The 17681-nt window shown below is 37.6% G+C and overlaps 2 protein-coding genes across 2 annotated transcripts; both read right to left on the reverse strand.

Annotated features, from left to right (window-relative positions):
- Positions 1-9868: 9868 nt before the first annotated feature.
- LOC112172303 (ubiquitin-conjugating enzyme E2 28) lies at positions 9869-11149 on the reverse strand. Its single transcript, XM_024309589.2, has 4 exons — positions 10876-11149; positions 10650-10777; positions 10443-10547; positions 9869-10279 (listed from the first exon to the last, which is right to left on the reverse strand). The coding sequence occupies exons 1-4, from the start codon at positions 10943-10945 to the stop codon at positions 10136-10138; spliced, it is 447 nt and encodes a 148-aa protein (XP_024165357.1). The 5' UTR covers positions 10946-11149; the 3' UTR covers positions 9869-10135.
- Positions 11150-11852: 703 nt separating this feature from the next.
- On the reverse strand, positions 11853-15034 carry LOC112172302 (rac-like GTP-binding protein RAC1). The gene is made up of 7 exons (XM_024309588.2): positions 14726-15034; positions 13707-13794; positions 13508-13617; positions 13299-13362; positions 12605-12669; positions 12409-12474; positions 11853-12299 (listed from the first exon to the last, which is right to left on the reverse strand). Exons 1-7 carry the CDS (start codon positions 14822-14824, stop codon positions 12195-12197), a joined length of 597 nt encoding a protein of 198 aa, XP_024165356.1. The 5' UTR covers positions 14825-15034; the 3' UTR covers positions 11853-12194.
- Between the last annotated feature and the right edge of the window lie 2647 nt (positions 15035-17681).

Raw genomic sequence — 17681 nt, forward strand, 5'->3', positions numbered from 1 at the left:
AGTAAAAGTAGAAATTAATTTGTTTCATTTAAGGCCGTTAAAAACCGGCAAATTTCGCGGGAAATCTCAGGAACCCGGTAATTTTGCTTCGGCCGATAAAACAGGGCAGGCATACGACTTTCGACCGGCTATAAAGGGTTAACAAACAGGAGGCTCTAGACGGCCGTGGCCTAAAAATCTAAAATTATATAGGGTGGTAAATAGTAAATAAAATCAATATATAGAAAAAAATGTAGTTGTGCACATTCATTCGCTTTTAACTTGTAATGTGGTTGTTGATCAATGCTAGAGAGTTACATATACCATAATTTACAATCCCCTAAACGAAAAATATGGATTGTCTGAATGTTATCATAAAACTTTCACACGCATATTTTTCCTTCGTGCAACGTTATATAGAATTCATGAGATAAATGTGCTTCCTCAATTTAGGAGCTGAAGTTTTTACCATCTAAAACCAGACACGGTTTTTTACTCACACTTCTTATATTTTTAGGGATAGTCAAAGTGGTGAGAAAATGAGAAACTAAGATTGGACTAGATAAGATTGAACTACTTAATAGCAAAAAAAAATATGTGGCCTATGATACATTTATACTTTTTCAAAGATAGCCATATATAGGATTAGTTGATAGTTGAGAGTCTCATATTAGAAAAGCGTCAAATTAAATTATAATTTGGTGGGTGGTCTATCGCTAATTGCCCGGGATACTTTTTGGATGAATCTCATACTTAATTAGTTTATTAGTGTAGTGTCAATCAATAATGGAAATTCATATAAAGTAATGTTTGTCAATTGTTTAGCATTATATCATGACGGATTATCATTTCCAATCACATTGGTAGCCCTATCTATTGAGTTCAAACTTCGTTCCTTAAATTAGGCTATCAAAAAGGGCCCTAGTTTGAATTCGAGGGTATTAAATGAATAATGAAAGTAATTTTGTAAAGATATGTTCGCTCCAATGAACAAATGATGCACGAGAAGAACAAGTTTTAAAGGTGGAGATTGATGGGAGATCGCGTGTCCTCTTGCATAAAATTCTACATTTGATGGGTGGTTTAGTTGAGTACAATAATCATGCAAATTCTACATTTGATGGGTGGTTAAGTTGAGTACAGTAATCCTCTTGCATAAATTCCTACATTTGATGGGTGGTTTAGTTGAGTACAGTAATCCTCTTGCATAAATTCCTACATTTGATGGGTGGTTTAGTTGAGTACAATAATCAATTATACTACAATTGGCACTAAATTACAAGTGATCGAATATGAGCAATACTTGTAATACATTTTGCATGTTAATTAGTAGAGAAATTTTAAATACATGTCCCAAACTACTTAATACACATCCCTATTATTTACAAATCAAATTTTATAAGTAGATTAAATGACCAACATAGACATTTATGTATTAAAAGAAAAAAAATAATAATAATCATATGTTCCTTATATTATTCTATAATTATAAACACAATGAATTTCTATACATGGCATCCTCATTTAAAACAAGAATAAAGTTAGAAACCATCTAATTTAAATTTTTCTTAAATGAATTGTAATTAAATGGGGTAAGATACCAAGTAATTTAGAATTTCGAAATCAATAGCATTAAATGTTTTTAAAACATATCGCTTTACTCCCGCTTTTTAGTTCTTCTTTTTTTTTTATCTAAAAGTGATGATTAGACAATTTCTTATCTAATATAAAACATCACATGTATAAAACTTTGTAATTGTTAATGTGTTTGACCATCCAATGACAACTTTGTAGTTTCGTCATTGTGGAGAAAGTACTTATACAGTTTTGGTTGAATATTCGACTCAAAATTTTATACTTGATCAATATGGTGTTTGGTGGATGAGAACTCAAATAATACAAAACCTGTTTCTAAGCATCTATTTGAACTTTGAATGGAACAATAATGAATCCTTACGGATTTCCCAATAACTAACACAAGTAATTAATATGGTCAATTATATATACTAATCAAATCTTAAATAATAGTGTATTTCATGATTTTAAGTTTAAGGATATTTTAGGTTATTTGGGTTGTGTATTTAGTAAAATGTTAGAATGAGAAATTAAATGGTATGTGTATTGAGTAAGGAGTGTGTATTAAGTTATTAGGGGTTTGTATTTAATAATTTAAATCTTCTCGTTAGTATAGGTCTTACGATTTCAAAAAGAAAATAGAATGTGATCCGAATATCACAAGAGAAGAGAGAGTATGTAGAAAAGTAGAGAAGATAAATATTTTATTTTTTAATTCTCATTCTTTGTTTTTTTTTTTTTTGAAAAGAAGAGGTCAACTTTTATTAAGAATAATAAGAATTACATATGGTCTTGCTCAGCTGCAATAACAGCAAGCAGAAAGGGAGGAGGAGAAAAATAAAAACATTCTCGAGATAACGAACTAATAGATGCAGCCATCAGATGAGCTGCTTTATTAGCACCTCTTCTGGTATAAACGACCTTCAAATTAGAGTGAGCTCTCAAAATGGAGCCCAAATCATCATAAAGCCGCCCAAGCTGTGAGAAATTACTCCCCCCAGACCTGCACAATTGCTGCTGCACAAGCTGAGAGTCAGTCTCCACTATGGCCGGTACCAAAACCTGATCCAAGACAAAGTGAAAAGCTAGTTTACATGCCAATGCTTCTGCATGTTCAGCTGAAAGCAACCCACTCAGCGGTTTCCCTCCTCCTGCTATCATGGTGCCATTGCAATCACGCACCACAAAGCCAGCGCTACCTTTTCTTGAAACATGATCAAAACTGCCATCCACATTAATTTTATAGAACCCCACTGATGGAGCCCGCCACCGAGCCAATCTTGAGCTGCTAGGCTCCCTCAATGTCGGCCTAGTATTATGAAAACGAAAATCCTGTAATCTTGTAGTAGCCTTAAGTAGAACATCCCAAGGCTGACCTTTCTTATCATCCCATACTCTACTATTTCTTTCCTTCCACACACTCCACAAAAGAAACAGAAGATCCCCCAAATCCTTTAACGATAAATCCTGAACACAGATGCTCAACCACCCTAGCAAGTCACAATTCAAAGCTCGTGGACTGAAACAAGTGTGAACCAACACACCATTACCCTGTAAAACCTGTTTTGTAAAAGGACAATCACGACAAATGTGCAAAGATGTCTCAGTTTCACTTTCACAAAGAACACAAACCTGTGTTTCCAAAGGCACTCTTCTAGACAGTAACCTTTCCTTTGAAGGGAGAATGTTATGACAAACCCTCCAAATATGAATCTTCGCTGAACTAGGCATCACAACCTTCCATAATTTCTTCCAAAAATCGACACCAACGAAGAGTTCAAATGGACTTCTAGAATTAGAATGAGAAAGAGAGAATCGATAAGCAGTTTTTACCGAATACTTACCATCCCTCTCTAACCTCCATACCAATCTATCTTCTACATTCCTTGAGCTTAGTGGTATGCTCAATATCGCTTCTGCTTCCTCCACAGAAAAAAGCCTATTTATTAGCTCAACATTCCAACTTCCAGTAGTGGAGATCAGATCTTGTACCCCGGCCACCTCCTCCAAGGCCGTTACATTCACATTGGGTTTCCCACTTGGTAAACTAGGCACCCACGAGTCTGACCAAATGTTTACCTGCGTCCCATTACCAATTTGCCAATAAACACTTTCTTGTAACAGTTCCCTTATATAGAAGATATTTCTCCATGAATAAGAAGGAGAGGTATGTAATTCTGCTGTCCAAAAGGACTCTGTAGGGTAGTACTTTGCTTTATAAAGACGAGCAATAAGAGAGTTGGGGTTAGAAATCACCCTCCACGCCTGCTTAGCAAGCATTGCTGAATTGAAGTTCGAAAGGCTACGAAAGCCAAGACCCCCCTCTTCCTTCGGATTACACAATGCATTCCATGTTTTCCAATGTATTTTCCTCTTGTCATTAGTGCTTCCCCACCAAAATCGGGCACACATCTGCTCAAGATCCAGACAAAAGTTCTGTGTTAACTGGAAAACACTCATTGCATAGGTAGGTAAAGCTTGCGCCACTACTCTGATCAATATATCTTTTCCTGCTCCGCTCAACATCTTCCCTTGCCAACAAGAAAGCTTCTTAGCTAGATTGTCCTTAATAAACTGAAAGGTAGCTGTTTTCTTCCTCCCCACATAAGTAGGCAGCCCTAGATATCGTTCATGAGATTCAACCACCTCAACACCTAATAGACTCGACACTTCATCTTGCATAAAGCCTGACACATTCTTACTGAAAACCACTAAACTCTTATCGAAATTAACAAGTTGTCCAGAAGCTCTCCCATAAGTTTCAATAACATCCTGAATCTGGTAACAGTCCTCCAATGAAGCCTGAGCATATAACATACTATCATCCGCGAACAAAAGATGATTTACGGCAGGAGCATCATGACATACCTCAATACCTGGAAGTAAACCCATCTCCTGTTTCTGTCTTAGCAAAGCAGAAAAACCTTCAACGCCAAGCAGAAATAGATAAGGGGATAATGGATCTCCTTGTCTCAATCCTCTACTTGGAATAACTAAACCTCGGGGTTTTCCACGCACCAAAAAAGAGTATCTCACTGAACTAATGCACTGCATCACCATCTCAATCCAATCAGGATTAAAACCAAACCGGTCCAGAACCTTTCTTAGAAAAGTCCATTCGATTCGATCATATGCTTTACTTAGATCGAGCTTCAATGCCATAAAACCTTCCCCTCCCTCTCTCTTATTATGAACAAAGTGGGCAATCTCATTAGCTACCAGAATGTTATCAGTGATCAACCTTCCAGGAACAAAAGCACTTTGATAAGGGGAAATCAGAGAGGGTAGAACCTGCTTCAACCTATTAGCAATTACCTTTGAACAAATTTTGTAAATCACGTTACAGAGAGCAATTGGCCTCAAATCCGACATGTGTTCCGGATTATTTACTTTGGGAATCAAACAAATATGAGTAAAATTGATTTGAGGAAGTAGTTGACCTGAATGCAGAAAATCCTGAACTGCCTCTGTAACGTCTGCTCCAATAGTTTCCCAATAGTGTTGGAAAAAAATGGGAGGCATTCCATCCGGTCCCGGAGATTTAGTAGGATACATCTAGAATAATGCATCCTTCACTTCCTCTTGAGAATACGACGCACAAAGTTGCGCATTCATACCATGCGTGACACAAGGCTGTATAGCTGCAAGAGTAGTCGCTACAGCGTCCAGATCAATGTTTGATGCAGTAAACATTTTTGTGAAGTAGTCAGTGACAACCTTTTCCATTCCATCATCATCATCACACCATTGACCTTGTTCATCATACAAACCCTGAATCGAATTCTTCCTCCTTCGATTTGAAGCTTTTCGGTGGAAATAGCTAGTATTCCTATCCCCCTCCGTTAACCAAGAGACCTTTGATCTTTGTCTCCAAAACAACTCTTCTTGTGACAGAAGTGACTGTAGACGACCCATCAAATCTTTCTTCTCATTTTGAGCACCCATCGAAAAAGGTACCCCTAATAGCTCCTCCAGACGTTCCCTTATGCCTAGCATCTCCTGCTGACGAGCCTTAAAAGTCTGTCTCTGCCAGACATTAAGTCACAGACGAGTGTGCTCAATTTTCTTAACAACAGAATACATAGGGCTGCCAGCAATGTCAGTAGCCCATGCACTCTTCACTACCCCATCACACTCACCATGCTGAAGCCAAAACGCTTCGAATTTGAAGCGATGCCGACGTGCTTTATGTGGCAACTGAACTGCACTAGCCTGCAGCAATATTGGGACATGATCTGAATCACTCGGAGACAAATGTCAGACTCGAGCACACCAAAGATATCGTACCAACAAGGGGTGCAGACCGCACGATCCAGCCTGAGTCTTGTCTCAGAATTCCACCATGTAGACATCACTCCTTGAAACCCTAGATCAAGAAGATCCCCATATCCTAGGGCTTCACGAAACCCACGCATTTGTCTCTCTGCTCTTGGAGGTCCATCCAACTTCTCGCTATTATTAAGAATTTCATTGAAATCCCCAATAACAACCCAAGGCAAAGAATCCAGATCACGGAGGTCTCTGAGCAATTGCCAAGACTTATCTCTCTCCGCCGTTGTAGGATACCCGTAAAACCCAGTAAGCCTCCACCTCGGATCTCCCGGACCACCACCAATCTCCAGATCAATATGGTGGGCCGAAAAAGTTCGAACCTGCACATTAACTTCATCATTCCAGAACATCCCTAACCCTCCTGATTGCCCAACACTCAACACCTCCTTTGAGTGTGGAAATCCTAGCGCACGATGCAGATCACGGAAGCCAGCAACGCTACTAATTTTTGTCTCACAAAGAAAGACGATCTGAGTACGATTCTGAACGATTAAATCCTTCAAAGCCCTCCTTGTTATAATAGGAAAGAAACATGGGAAGTTTTGAAGACAATGACGATTTCACTTTGAAGAAAAAAAAAATTGAGAACACTTTTATATATCACAAGGTCAAACAACATAGGAACATCATACACCAAATATATCTCCTTCACAAAAAAAGCTCCTGAAAACTCGGAGCTCCGTATACCGAAACCTAGGGTTTCGTGCAGCAGAGTGTCAGGGTCGATTTCGATCACTGCCTACTAGAGAACATCTTCTGACGTCGGTCTCGTCTGGTGTGCGTTGGGCGTGTGCAGCGGCAAGGGTTCTTCCGGTGTCGGTTTTAAGGTAAGGCGGGTCAGATCTGGAACTGCGGATCCGGGGCAGAGATTTGACACGCGGTGTTTCGTGGTGTGCGTGCAGTCGTCGCAGATGTGGGTTGGCGGTGGTGATCGGATCCGTGCAACGGCTTTGGGAGTGAATCGGGTCGAGGCTTGGAGGCGGACTTGCTTTCCGGTGAGGTTTGGGGACACCCACACCAGGCTCCGTCGCGTTTTTCCAATGGTTGAAGGGAGAGGCCGACCGCCGGAAGTGCTGGAATGGCAGAGGTCGGTTGTGTCGGGATAGTAGCTTATCCGGCAAGCCTACCAGGGATCCGGTGCTCTCCGGTCCAAACTTCAGAGTGAGGGCAATGGGAGTTGGGCTGGGCTTTTAGACTTAAGCCCACTTTCCCTCCTCTTTCTGATTTGGGCAGAAGATGGGTCGAGCCTTTTGATAGGTTTGCTGCGGGCTGGGCTCAACATGACCCTATATCAAGGCTGTTCGCTACATTGACGGGTGGAAGGGTACACCAAAATGGTCTTAGGCCCCAAACTAATCAAGGCAGATGTGGAGAAACTTGGGTTATGTTAGAATAAATTTAGTTAGTCTTGGCATTTTCTTTTTGGTTTTTAGTTTTGCATTTTCCTTCTGGGTTGTTAGTTCTTGCATTCCCTTTCGGGTTTTAGTCTGACTGCTTATGCAGTTAGTTGAGCAATAAATGTAATGGGTGATCTTCGGATCCCCTAAATTGACCATGTACGGTTGTTATGATCTTTTCGATCATTGGAATATATTCCATTTTCCTCGGAAAAAAAAAAAAAAAAAACATAGGAACATCATTTTCTATCTATTTGCGCTCAATGTCTCGAGTCTTGATGTTCCTTCCAATCAACCTCTTATTATGCAAGCATGGTACCTGCAGATCAGGCAACAACTTTTTAAATGTTATTTGGTCTAAACTTGCATTATTCCCTTTGGCAACCTGCAGAAGGCAACACTTTCTTATTATTTCTTTCTTGATTCGACAGCACTAATTATCTTATACGTATATAGGTGATATAATTATATAAACATTCCTACTAATCGTAATGGAAAAAACATTCCTACTAGTAACAATGGTAAATTGTTAAATTAAATAACGGAAATCTATCCCTCACATTCTCCTGCAACATACAAGGGTAAAATTATCTAATTACTATTTATTTAATAAATAAATTATGGGGTGCTAGGGTTCTTCCCCTCATCTCGTTTCATCAAAAAAAAAAAAACTATTTATTTAATAGTAATGAATGATGGTTTAGAATTTGCCTTTTAGTATAGAGTATAATATATAATTCATTCCTATCAAAAAAGAAAAACAAAATTTGTTAAATTACCCTTAAGTTTGTATGGTAATTGTTTACCGAGTGAAATTATGTCTTAAAAGCAACTAATCAGAACTATAGTGGGTGGAAGAACTATAGTGGGTTGGAATGGAAGAACTATAGTGGGTGGAAGAACTATAGTGGGTTGGAATGGAAGAACTATAGTGGGTGGAAGAACTATAGTGGGTTGGAATGGAAGAACTATAGTGGGTGGAAGAACTATAGTGGGTTGGAATGGAAGAACTATAGTGGGTTGGAAGAGTGGTACATTGGCATTTGGCAGGTCATAATTTATATTAAAAAGAAAATAAAAAGAACAAAAACGCAAAAAATTGGGTTTGAATATACGGTCAATTTGATTGGTCCGATGTCTTCTTCATCCACGTGGCACCACAATATACCATCCGACAAAATGATGGTATAGGGTACGGGTCTAGAAGTTAGCTGATACGACACATTGAGAGAGAGAGAGAGAGAGAGAGAGAGAGAGAGCAATCAATCAACTAATTGATTCACAGAATTTGGAATGAGTTTTTCTGTGGATCAATTTCAAATTTGAGTAACACAAACCTAATCCCATTTAAGTGAATTAATCTCATCTTGAAGCTTAATTTGCATCGATCCTCTATGGTTGTAGACCTGTAGTGAGATTTTTAACTATCAAATTGTTATATTGTTCATGATTTTGTTCGATAATCTCAATCTCCGATAAATTAAGATATTAAAAGTAGGGTTAGTTTCTGCTCTCCACCGACGGTTTATGGGTCACTTACGATGGACCATGGTGCCTGCAATCAACTTTTTCTTGTTTTGGAGCAATGCATGGAAATTATTTGTAAGGAGAATCAATGGTATGTCAAGTTATGCCCCACTAATCTTCTTTTTTAATGATTATAATGTCAACGTACCATACTACCATATATATGCTTATAAACAACTAATCAACTATATACTAATTACACTTTGTCCAAAAAAAAAAAACTATACACTAATTACAAACACGTACACATGTACATAATTAAACACTTCTTATGGCATGAATGACATCATTTAGATTTCGTGTCAAATGTGCGCAATTAGTAAAATGCATTATCAGGTTGTTTATATATAGTATATTGCAAAGACCTAGCTACTAATGTGATTCGATTAGTAAGTGACAAGCTAATGGGTGCTAATGAAGAATGACGACTTTGATTCTTAGTGGAACAGGTAGTGACAGTGAATGGTAGCTGGCATTTTTGGAAAATTAAGGGCTTAATTAGGTGATGTTGCTGAGTTAGACGCAATTCATGTATTAAATAAGTAATTAACTGTTCATTCTCTTTGTATGATAGGCCTTGGAATTAGGTTAACAGAAGCTCCTAATTAGATGCACTGGTAATTTTGTTCAGTACACCCAAAAGCCTTGAGGTTTCTTGGGGATGGATATATTAACTTGATTCCGATCCAATGTTGAATGTCCCAGGAAAACAAGCCCACTCTCAGAGTGATTACAACTCATGGTTAAGAGATCTTATGAGATAATTAGGCCATAACATTGTACTATTACAACTTTGATGAAGTCCCAACCATTTAAAGGGTTTGGTCATTTAGTTAGGGTTCTGAGTTCTGACCGACTCTATGAGTTCTGAACTTCTATAGGGTTTTGGGCCTTTTGGCCATATGCTTGAACAATTTATTTATTTGGGTAACTCAACTTCATCATGTTGATGAGATGATTAAAGTACGAGTACTGGGATTGTATTCTCTGGAACCATATATCAGGGCCTTCTGGAGTAGCCATGGTGTTCTTGGCATATTAAAACAAGAATTAAGAATGCTGATGGGATATTAATTCATTCACCAGACAGAGAATTTATTTCCAGTAGATATGTCTATATGATCATAATTCATAAAAGGTACAAGACGGAGCAGGATTTGCCATTTCTCATCCATAAAAAATTCTTTCTTGCAAGCAAGAAAGCAACACTCATGTTGAAATTTTACTCCAAAAGGAGTTCCCAGCCATTTATTTAGAAAAAGAGAAGCTGGGTGTATTAATAATAATGGTAATTAAGAAAGGAGTCACTTATATAAATGAGTCACTTATCCCATGGCATACTTATGGGTCCAGCTCCGAGCCGTTGACTCATATTTGACTTTGTCACTCTTGCACATATGAGCAATCTCAGGAACAAGTGGGTCATCAGGGTTCGGATCTGTCAGAAGTGAACATATCGACAGCAAAACCTGCAGTTGCATGCACTCCAAATTATAAGTTTCAATTGGTTTTACTCATCATTTGGCTATGAGTCCGGAACTCCGGATCATGTATTTTGTGTTAGTGTCTAAAAGAACGTAATTTTAAGCTTCTTGTTAACTTTTGACAATACAAAACTCAAATGTATTTCACCTTGGATATGGTGAGTGCTGGACTCCATTGCTCCTTGAGAATGTCCAAGCAGATGTTACCATTGCTGTTTATATTTGGGTGGAACACTTTGGTCCTGAAGGCAACCTGAAAACAAACATTTTTGTTAGTATCCCAAAAGAAAGCAACATGCCAGAACATATTAAAAATGGAATTAGATGGTAGAAGAGATTAATTTGCTCTATATACCTTTGGAGGTTTGAAGGGATAATCAGGTGGAAAATGGATAGTCACAACAAATACACCACCTGAGTAAGGACTATCATTTGGACCAATGATTGTTGCTTGCCAATGAAACATATCCTCGGCCACAGGACCTGAATAATTACTGTTAGCAATCACTTGCAAAATAACACAAAAATAACAATAAGTAGCAAATCAATTACCAAAAACATAATTCTAATTTCTTCAATACCTGCACTACATGAAGTTGGTGGATCTCTCTGCAAATCCCTGAGCTCCTTCAATATTCTCTTCGAAGCCATTCGAGCAAATCCGAAATCAAGTTTCTAGGGTTCAGTAAAAATTGAAGAGAATTAGAATGGATTTCCAAAAGGATTACAATCTATTGACACCCTGCAAAATGGAATGTGGTGGTGGGTGTATTTAAAGAGTTGATGAAGATGCAGAGAGGTGTATGAATTGAACTCATGATTTGGGCTGATGAAAGTGGGCATAGTATCAAATTCCCAGAACAAAGTTTGCTGTCACATTTAGTACCCATCTCCTTCTCTTTTATGTAAACAGCTGTTGACCAGATATGTATTCCATTACAAATTTGATTACTACTTAAACAAAAATTGATGCTATAACAAAGTGCTGGAAGTGATCATTTTGGCAATAACAAGCTGAGTTAACAGATTCTAATTTTGATGGCATGCTTTAGTTTCACTAAAAGGTCAGAATTTTTAGTGAAAAAGATCTTTTAGGCCAATCATATGTCATGAGAACGACTCCTATACCAACCAGTGGGTGCTACAACTTCCCCACCTTCCAAAAGAAAAGATATTCGTGTTCAGCTCAAATGGGTCGGTTCTTGATAATCTGGGATAGTTTTGAAGTCGATGGGTGTATAAGAAGATATAGAAAATCTTCTCAAACGAAACACAAACACATCTTTTGGTTCACCGGAAAGATGTTTCCACACGAAGTATATTCACGACTACTCTTGAACCATTCAAAATACACACGTCACTAGCTAGTTACAGAGATGTTATGTCGTTCAACTATTATTCATAAGCACACTACTGAACATGATCAACCTAATTAGCAATTTTTTTAAATAATTTTGCAGCAAAACATGTCAAATTGATTGATAAGAGAGTTGTTCTTTCTAAATTCTGACAACATACGATTGACAATAGTAGGAGTCAATAATGAGAACTTTTAAAATGAGGACTGCAATAGTATATTACCATTTATATAGAATCTTGAATTTGATTAAAAAAAAATGTATCAGTACTATATATAGAGTACATTAGGGAAATCTAATCCAAAGAAAATAAAGAATTCACCAAACAGGTAGTTCAAATCACTAATATACAATCAGAACACAGCCAGATAGCGCAAACGAACTTGATGTGAAAAAGGAGCTCCTACATCTATCAGTCGAAACTACCATGCTCAGCTGCTGCTTCCTTGAGGTGGAAAAGATAACACTCATAACAGTGACTGCAGTCTGTAAGAGATTAATGGATAAATGACTAATTAGTCACACTGTTCTGAACACAGCAATTACAATATGGCGCAGGCATTATTTGCCTTTCTCTTCTTTTTCTTCTTCTGCTTTGGTGGCTGCAGAACCACTTTGATGGCGGCATCAAAGACTGCTTTCACATTCTGCATTCACACAAGGGGGTATTCAGCACAAACATCATTAGTGATGAGACCATGGCATAATTCCCAAGTAGGTTTAAAGCAATTTGATTTATAGATACAAAGTACAAACCTGCTGTGTTTTCGAGCTACATTCTATGTAAATCGGAGCTCCAATCAGCTTTTTTAATTCCTCTCCCTTCAAAAAGAACCCAACAAATAAATGGAGAAAATTAGGACTTCATCCTACTAGTGGGGCTGACTCTATGAGACTAGATTCACGACAAAGTAACAATGTAATTATAAACTTAGGTTGAACTAGAAAATACCTGCGCTGTGGTAATTGGCACTGCACCAGGGTGATCAGTTAAGAACTGCTTGTCATCGCGAAGATCTATATGAAACAAATTTAGCGGTCATTAAAAGCGAAGGACAGACAGATACAGGTGAACATTTCTTTGAGTATGTACAAGCAAATCCAACACAGAAACTTCTAGAATGCTATCCATATGGTTGAACAGTTATCTATCCAACTCCAACAAAGATGTACACTGAAAGAATATCATGCCTATGCATCCTTTAGGCACAAAACAGGTATTACAATGCCTTGAATCACACAGCAAGTGCTTCAATCAGATAAAGCTTATACGCACACTGTTTCACAAAATCCAATGTGAAGTTTATTACAAGTTCTGCTAATCTTTACCATAATAATCAATATGAACCATTGCAGTTTGCAAAAGCTGATTGGCAAGTACAAGAGAAAGCAACCCAGAAAGCCAAATAACTAATAGGTGGAAGTGAACAGTACTACATTATGGAGCAATTGGACCATGCAACTAATGGGTTCCAACCAACCTTCTTAGATAAGCATAACGAGACAGGAAGCAACAAGCCAAGAAAATAAAATCATAATGGAAACGAAAGTACTACAATTTGGAGCAATTAAAGTATAAACAACTATTGGTAATCACAAGTAACTTAATACGAAGCAAAAGTAAAGCAAGGGAGTGGAGATCTAACCAAGCTTCGTTCCAACAAGAATAATTGGAACACCAGGTGCATAATGCTTCAATTCAGGAATCCACTGAACATTGAAACATAGAAAGAAGTAAGTAAAATAATACACAATGAAAAACTTGATCCTAGGTATCAAACTCTAAACACTAGCAGAAACACTGCAGATGGAGGTAGAGAGGCAATAGATTCTCTGTGATTGATGCCAGTTTTACCTTCTTGGCAACATTTTCATAGCTGGCCTTGCTGATTAGAGAGAATGCAAGTAAGAACACATCTGCCCCACGGTAGCTCAATGGTCTTAGTCTATTGTAATCCTCCTGCCCTGTTCCATAAACATAAGACATCAAGCCTAGGTTTAGAAAAGACAATAAATAGCTATGAGGATGGAATATATTGGGGTTTTGAACTTGCCAGCAGTATCCCACAACCCCAAGTTCACTGTGCTCCCATCCACAACCACATTTGCACTGAAATTGTCAAACACAGTCGGCACATAATCCTGCTCACATGTGGCAACAAAAGAAAGACAATCACAATCATTCTCTATAAATTCAACCTCGTATATCAACAAACTTACAAAAACAAACAGACAGCTTTTGATTAGAAAATGGTCAAAGTTAAAGACATAATTTTTTGAAATTGCAATAAGTTCATCATGTCGAATAACCACATAGTCTAGGTACTATCCAGAAAAGTTTACTATTGAGCACATATGATCTGTTAAGGACTTCTGTACACTGGAGCCAAAGGTTAAAACGAAAATGTAAAAGAAAAAAATGTAAAAGTAATATTTTCTGAGTTTAATGTCTTAGTTGAGACACAAATCAGCACAAGATCAGGAACAGAATGGGTCAAAGTCAAATGAACAAACCCAAATAATTTTTTTTTTTTTTAAAAAAAAACCCTTTTAATAAATTGTCCACTAGATTAAAATTAAAGGGCTCTGATAAACGCAATTCAAACATAAAGGATCAAATTTCATCAAGAACTGAAGGTTTGCTTATTCTATCTATTCGCCAATTGAAGGGTATATTCAAATTGTACAAGTTTTGAAAAGACATGATCTAATAAAAACAAATCTTTAAACTGCTCATGTCAAAATCAAAGTTCAAATTTAGCATCAATTACACACACAATATCCCTCCCCACAGTCCCACCCCTACAATTGTCATTTCCAGAATTTGTTTCTTTCCTCAAAGCATGAAGCATAATCGAAAATAGCAAGCCATTTCTTTCTCCAAATTTTCTTGACAACCAAACAAAAGCAAGTAAATTGCAACAAGAACCGTCACACTAAACCCATATTGAGCAAAACCCAATTACAGAAAAACCTCAAAGACTCAAACTTTCACAGTTTCTTTCCTCAAAGACTCAAACTTTCACAGTTGCTAATACTAAAGAACAAGAAGGAAAAAAGAAGAGGCCTTTACCGTTGGGAAAGTGTTGCTGGTGTAAGAGATGAGCATACAAGTCTTGCCCACCGCTCCATCCCCAACAGTGACACACTTTATGAACCTGGACGCACTCATCTCCTCCACCCAATTTTGCCTCTTCCTTCTTCAACTACAAAAACCCTTTTTCAGATTGGAAGGGTTTCTTAACCCCCACAACCCAACCACGTTTAGAGAGAACTAGAGAGAGAGAGAGAGAGAGAAATGGACAGAGAGAAACAGAGGGATTTGAAAGGAAAGAATGGGGAGGCTAGGCCTAAAAAAAGCCAGCTCTTGCCAGCTATAATAATAGAGTATTATGATACATTGCTACACCGTGTGACCAAAATGACTCAATTCAAGGCCCCATACCAAAGTTTTTCAAACCTTTTTCTTTCTGCAATAAAAACCCTTTTTGGGTTTCTTTTATTTCAAGATATCCTTCTAAAAATTCAAAGATCACAGCCAGTGGTCCTTTTTAATTTGAATTTCTTTTACTGTCTTGGGAATAAAATTCTACCCTATTGGGGGATGGAGAGGGGATATTTTGGGCAATTAAATTTGGTGCCATGCTGCGTTTTAATGTGGGGGGTGTCTTACACGTCCCTATCAATGTGCAAAATGCAACGTAATTGGAGGGTAGCTGTACTATAGGTTGCGGGCGTATGATGCAAACTGGTGACAGATTTTGCATGTGAGTTTGTAAATCATAAAAAGCTGTTCTTGGTGTATTCCTAAATTGGCAACTTACGCTTTTGTGTTTTCTCTTCAGATTTTTACCCTGTAACACCGTCCACCATTTGCTAGTTGGTTTGTTTCTCACTTTGTCTTCTTCCTTATTGTCTAAAGAACTAATTTTACTTCAATCCTAAGGTAATGCACCATAAAAAAAATGAAATGTATTCACAAATACTGGGTTCTCACTAAATATCTAATATGTAATATTTAAAATATATATATATATATATATATATATTTCTGTGTATTACATTTCATATTGTAAATGATTCAATGTATAATAAAATAATATGTTAAAACATATGTTTGACGGATGTCAAATAGTGAATATAGCAGACTATATGACAGGAGAATTTTTGATTGCATCGTGAATATATGGTAACTTAATATAGTAAATTGTTTCAGAAGATAAATTTTTTGATAAACAAAGAATCAGGACCACAACTCCAAATGTGGTAACATATATGGCCCGTTATTCAAGAGATATATTTTTGCGCATAGAAATATTCTTTTGCTCGATAATATGGTATGTTCCAGTAATTCTTCACAGCCATCTCATGCCTATGAGGTTGCGTTGCTAGGTTCATGTTATAGAGAGAAGCTTGCGTAGGGCACCCGCACGGGACACGTGGTGGGGAGGACCAATCACTGCCCAGCAGGGGGGGTGTTTTGAGTATTACACTTTAGGGAGCAGGCGCAGTTTCGGAAAAAATGGAAAATTTGCTTTCTTTTGATTGGGTGGCCGTAAGGCCACGTGGTGGGGAAACCCTCACCTAAGTATTTTTTCCATTATTCCCATGTCACTGTGACTCATCAATTTTCAATATGAGTTGAACGATTAAAAATTTGAATGCTACGAAAATATTTGGATGGACAAATTTTGAGTTGTACTAATTTGAATGCTACGAAAATATTTGGATGGACAAAACCAGCTGGAGTTTTTTTTTTTTTTTGAAACTAATGAGGAATAGGCAATATTAGCTCTTCTACAATAGTCTGAAAGAGGTGTCGAAGCACCCACACAACCTCGAAGGGGACCACTACAACCGGAGGCCCACCGCTAGTCCCTCACTAATTAATAAAGTACATGAGGTAGGGGATTAGACCAAAACCACCTCCGAAAGGAAAAGATACATCATGTAAGGTACTGCACTAGTGGACTCGCTAGCTTGAACACAAAAGTAACAAACCTTTTAAGCAAACCGGTAATCTGTTCTAGTAGAAAAATCATGACCAAAAGAACTAATTAAAAATTGTGGGATTAAATTCCACCAATGTGTACCAATATTCATGGCACCATAATTTGCTAGCTTGTCAGCCACGCGATTTCCTTCCCTATATATTTGAAAGATATGAACCTACAGCTGGTGAAGGGACTTCATGCAATTCTTCCAATGGGTGCGAAGACGCCACGGGATCCTGCTAGGATGCGTGCAATAATGCACTACACATCAAATCTGTCTCAATCCACAAAGGAAACCAATTCTTCTCACGAGCCACCTTAATTACCTCAATAACTGTCAGTATCTCAGCATCAATAGCCCAAGAGATAGCTGCCTTACAAAAGAAGGCACCCAAACCAGCTGGAGGTTAATTAAACTCCGATTAGATAGATGTTGACAAGTTTTAGTACAAGTTTATTGCATAAATTTTTTTTTTTTTTTTTTTTACATATATCAGAAGTCAACTAACGTCCTCTAGCAGCCAGGCACATGCATGATAAATCAATGACTAATAACCCAAATTTATGAGTTGAAACTTAAGCTCAAATCCATTTAATGGATTGATTTTCAACCTTGAACTTGCTAGCTAGTGAACCTAATTGCCTAAATAAATCATAATTTGTACACCATTCTAGGCAAATATGATGGGGATCTGAATGCATCTGGTCAAATTGCATGTTCAGTTAATAGTGAGCCCAAGTTAGTTAAACCCCAATGAAAGATAGATAGATGTTGACAATGAGTTTAAGAATGGTGGGATCTGCGATGTTAATTTTATCGATCATGAACATTATTTGCATGGGATCCTACATGAAGATTTGGTGCACCATATATATAAGCAAATGCTTGCTCTGGAAGCAATGCTTGGGGTAGGGAACCTTGGCTTTCAAGGCGACCCCAACATAATGAAAGAATAACAAGCGCAAGATTTGAAAAGAAACTTGGCTTTTTGTGTATTGACCTAATGACCTGTCATGGTCACTCACTCTGGAACC

This window comes from Rosa chinensis, chromosome 6, assembly GCF_002994745.2.
Source record: "Rosa chinensis cultivar Old Blush chromosome 6, RchiOBHm-V2, whole genome shotgun sequence".
NCBI classification, from domain to species: domain Eukaryota; kingdom Viridiplantae; phylum Streptophyta; class Magnoliopsida; order Rosales; family Rosaceae; genus Rosa; species Rosa chinensis.

Excerpts from the sequence above, each read along its gene's own strand:
- LOC112172302 (XM_024309588.2), bottom strand. The coding sequence starts at position 14,824 with ATGAGTGCGTCCAGGTTCATAAAGTGTGTCACTGTTGGGGATGGAGCG. Across the intron at positions 12,670-13,298 it reads TCTTGTTGGAACGAAGCTTG|ATCTTCGCGATGACAAGCAG; the intron begins GTTAGATCTCCA and ends TGTTTCATATAG. Across the intron at positions 12,475-12,604 it reads TGCCAATTACCACAGCGCAG|GGAGAGGAATTAAAAAAGCT; the intron begins GTATTTTCTAGT and ends TTCTTTTTGAAG.
- LOC112172303 (XM_024309589.2), bottom strand. The coding sequence starts at position 10,945 with ATGGCTTCGAAGAGAATATTGAAGGAGCTCAGGGATTTGCAGAGAGAT. Across the intron at positions 10,778-10,875 it reads ACCAACTTCATGTAGTGCAG|GTCCTGTGGCCGAGGATATG; the intron begins GTATTGAAGAAA and ends GTAATTATTCAG. Across the intron at positions 10,548-10,649 it reads ATCCCTTCAAACCTCCAAAG|GTTGCCTTCAGGACCAAAGT; the intron begins GTATATAGAGCA and ends GTTTGTTTTCAG.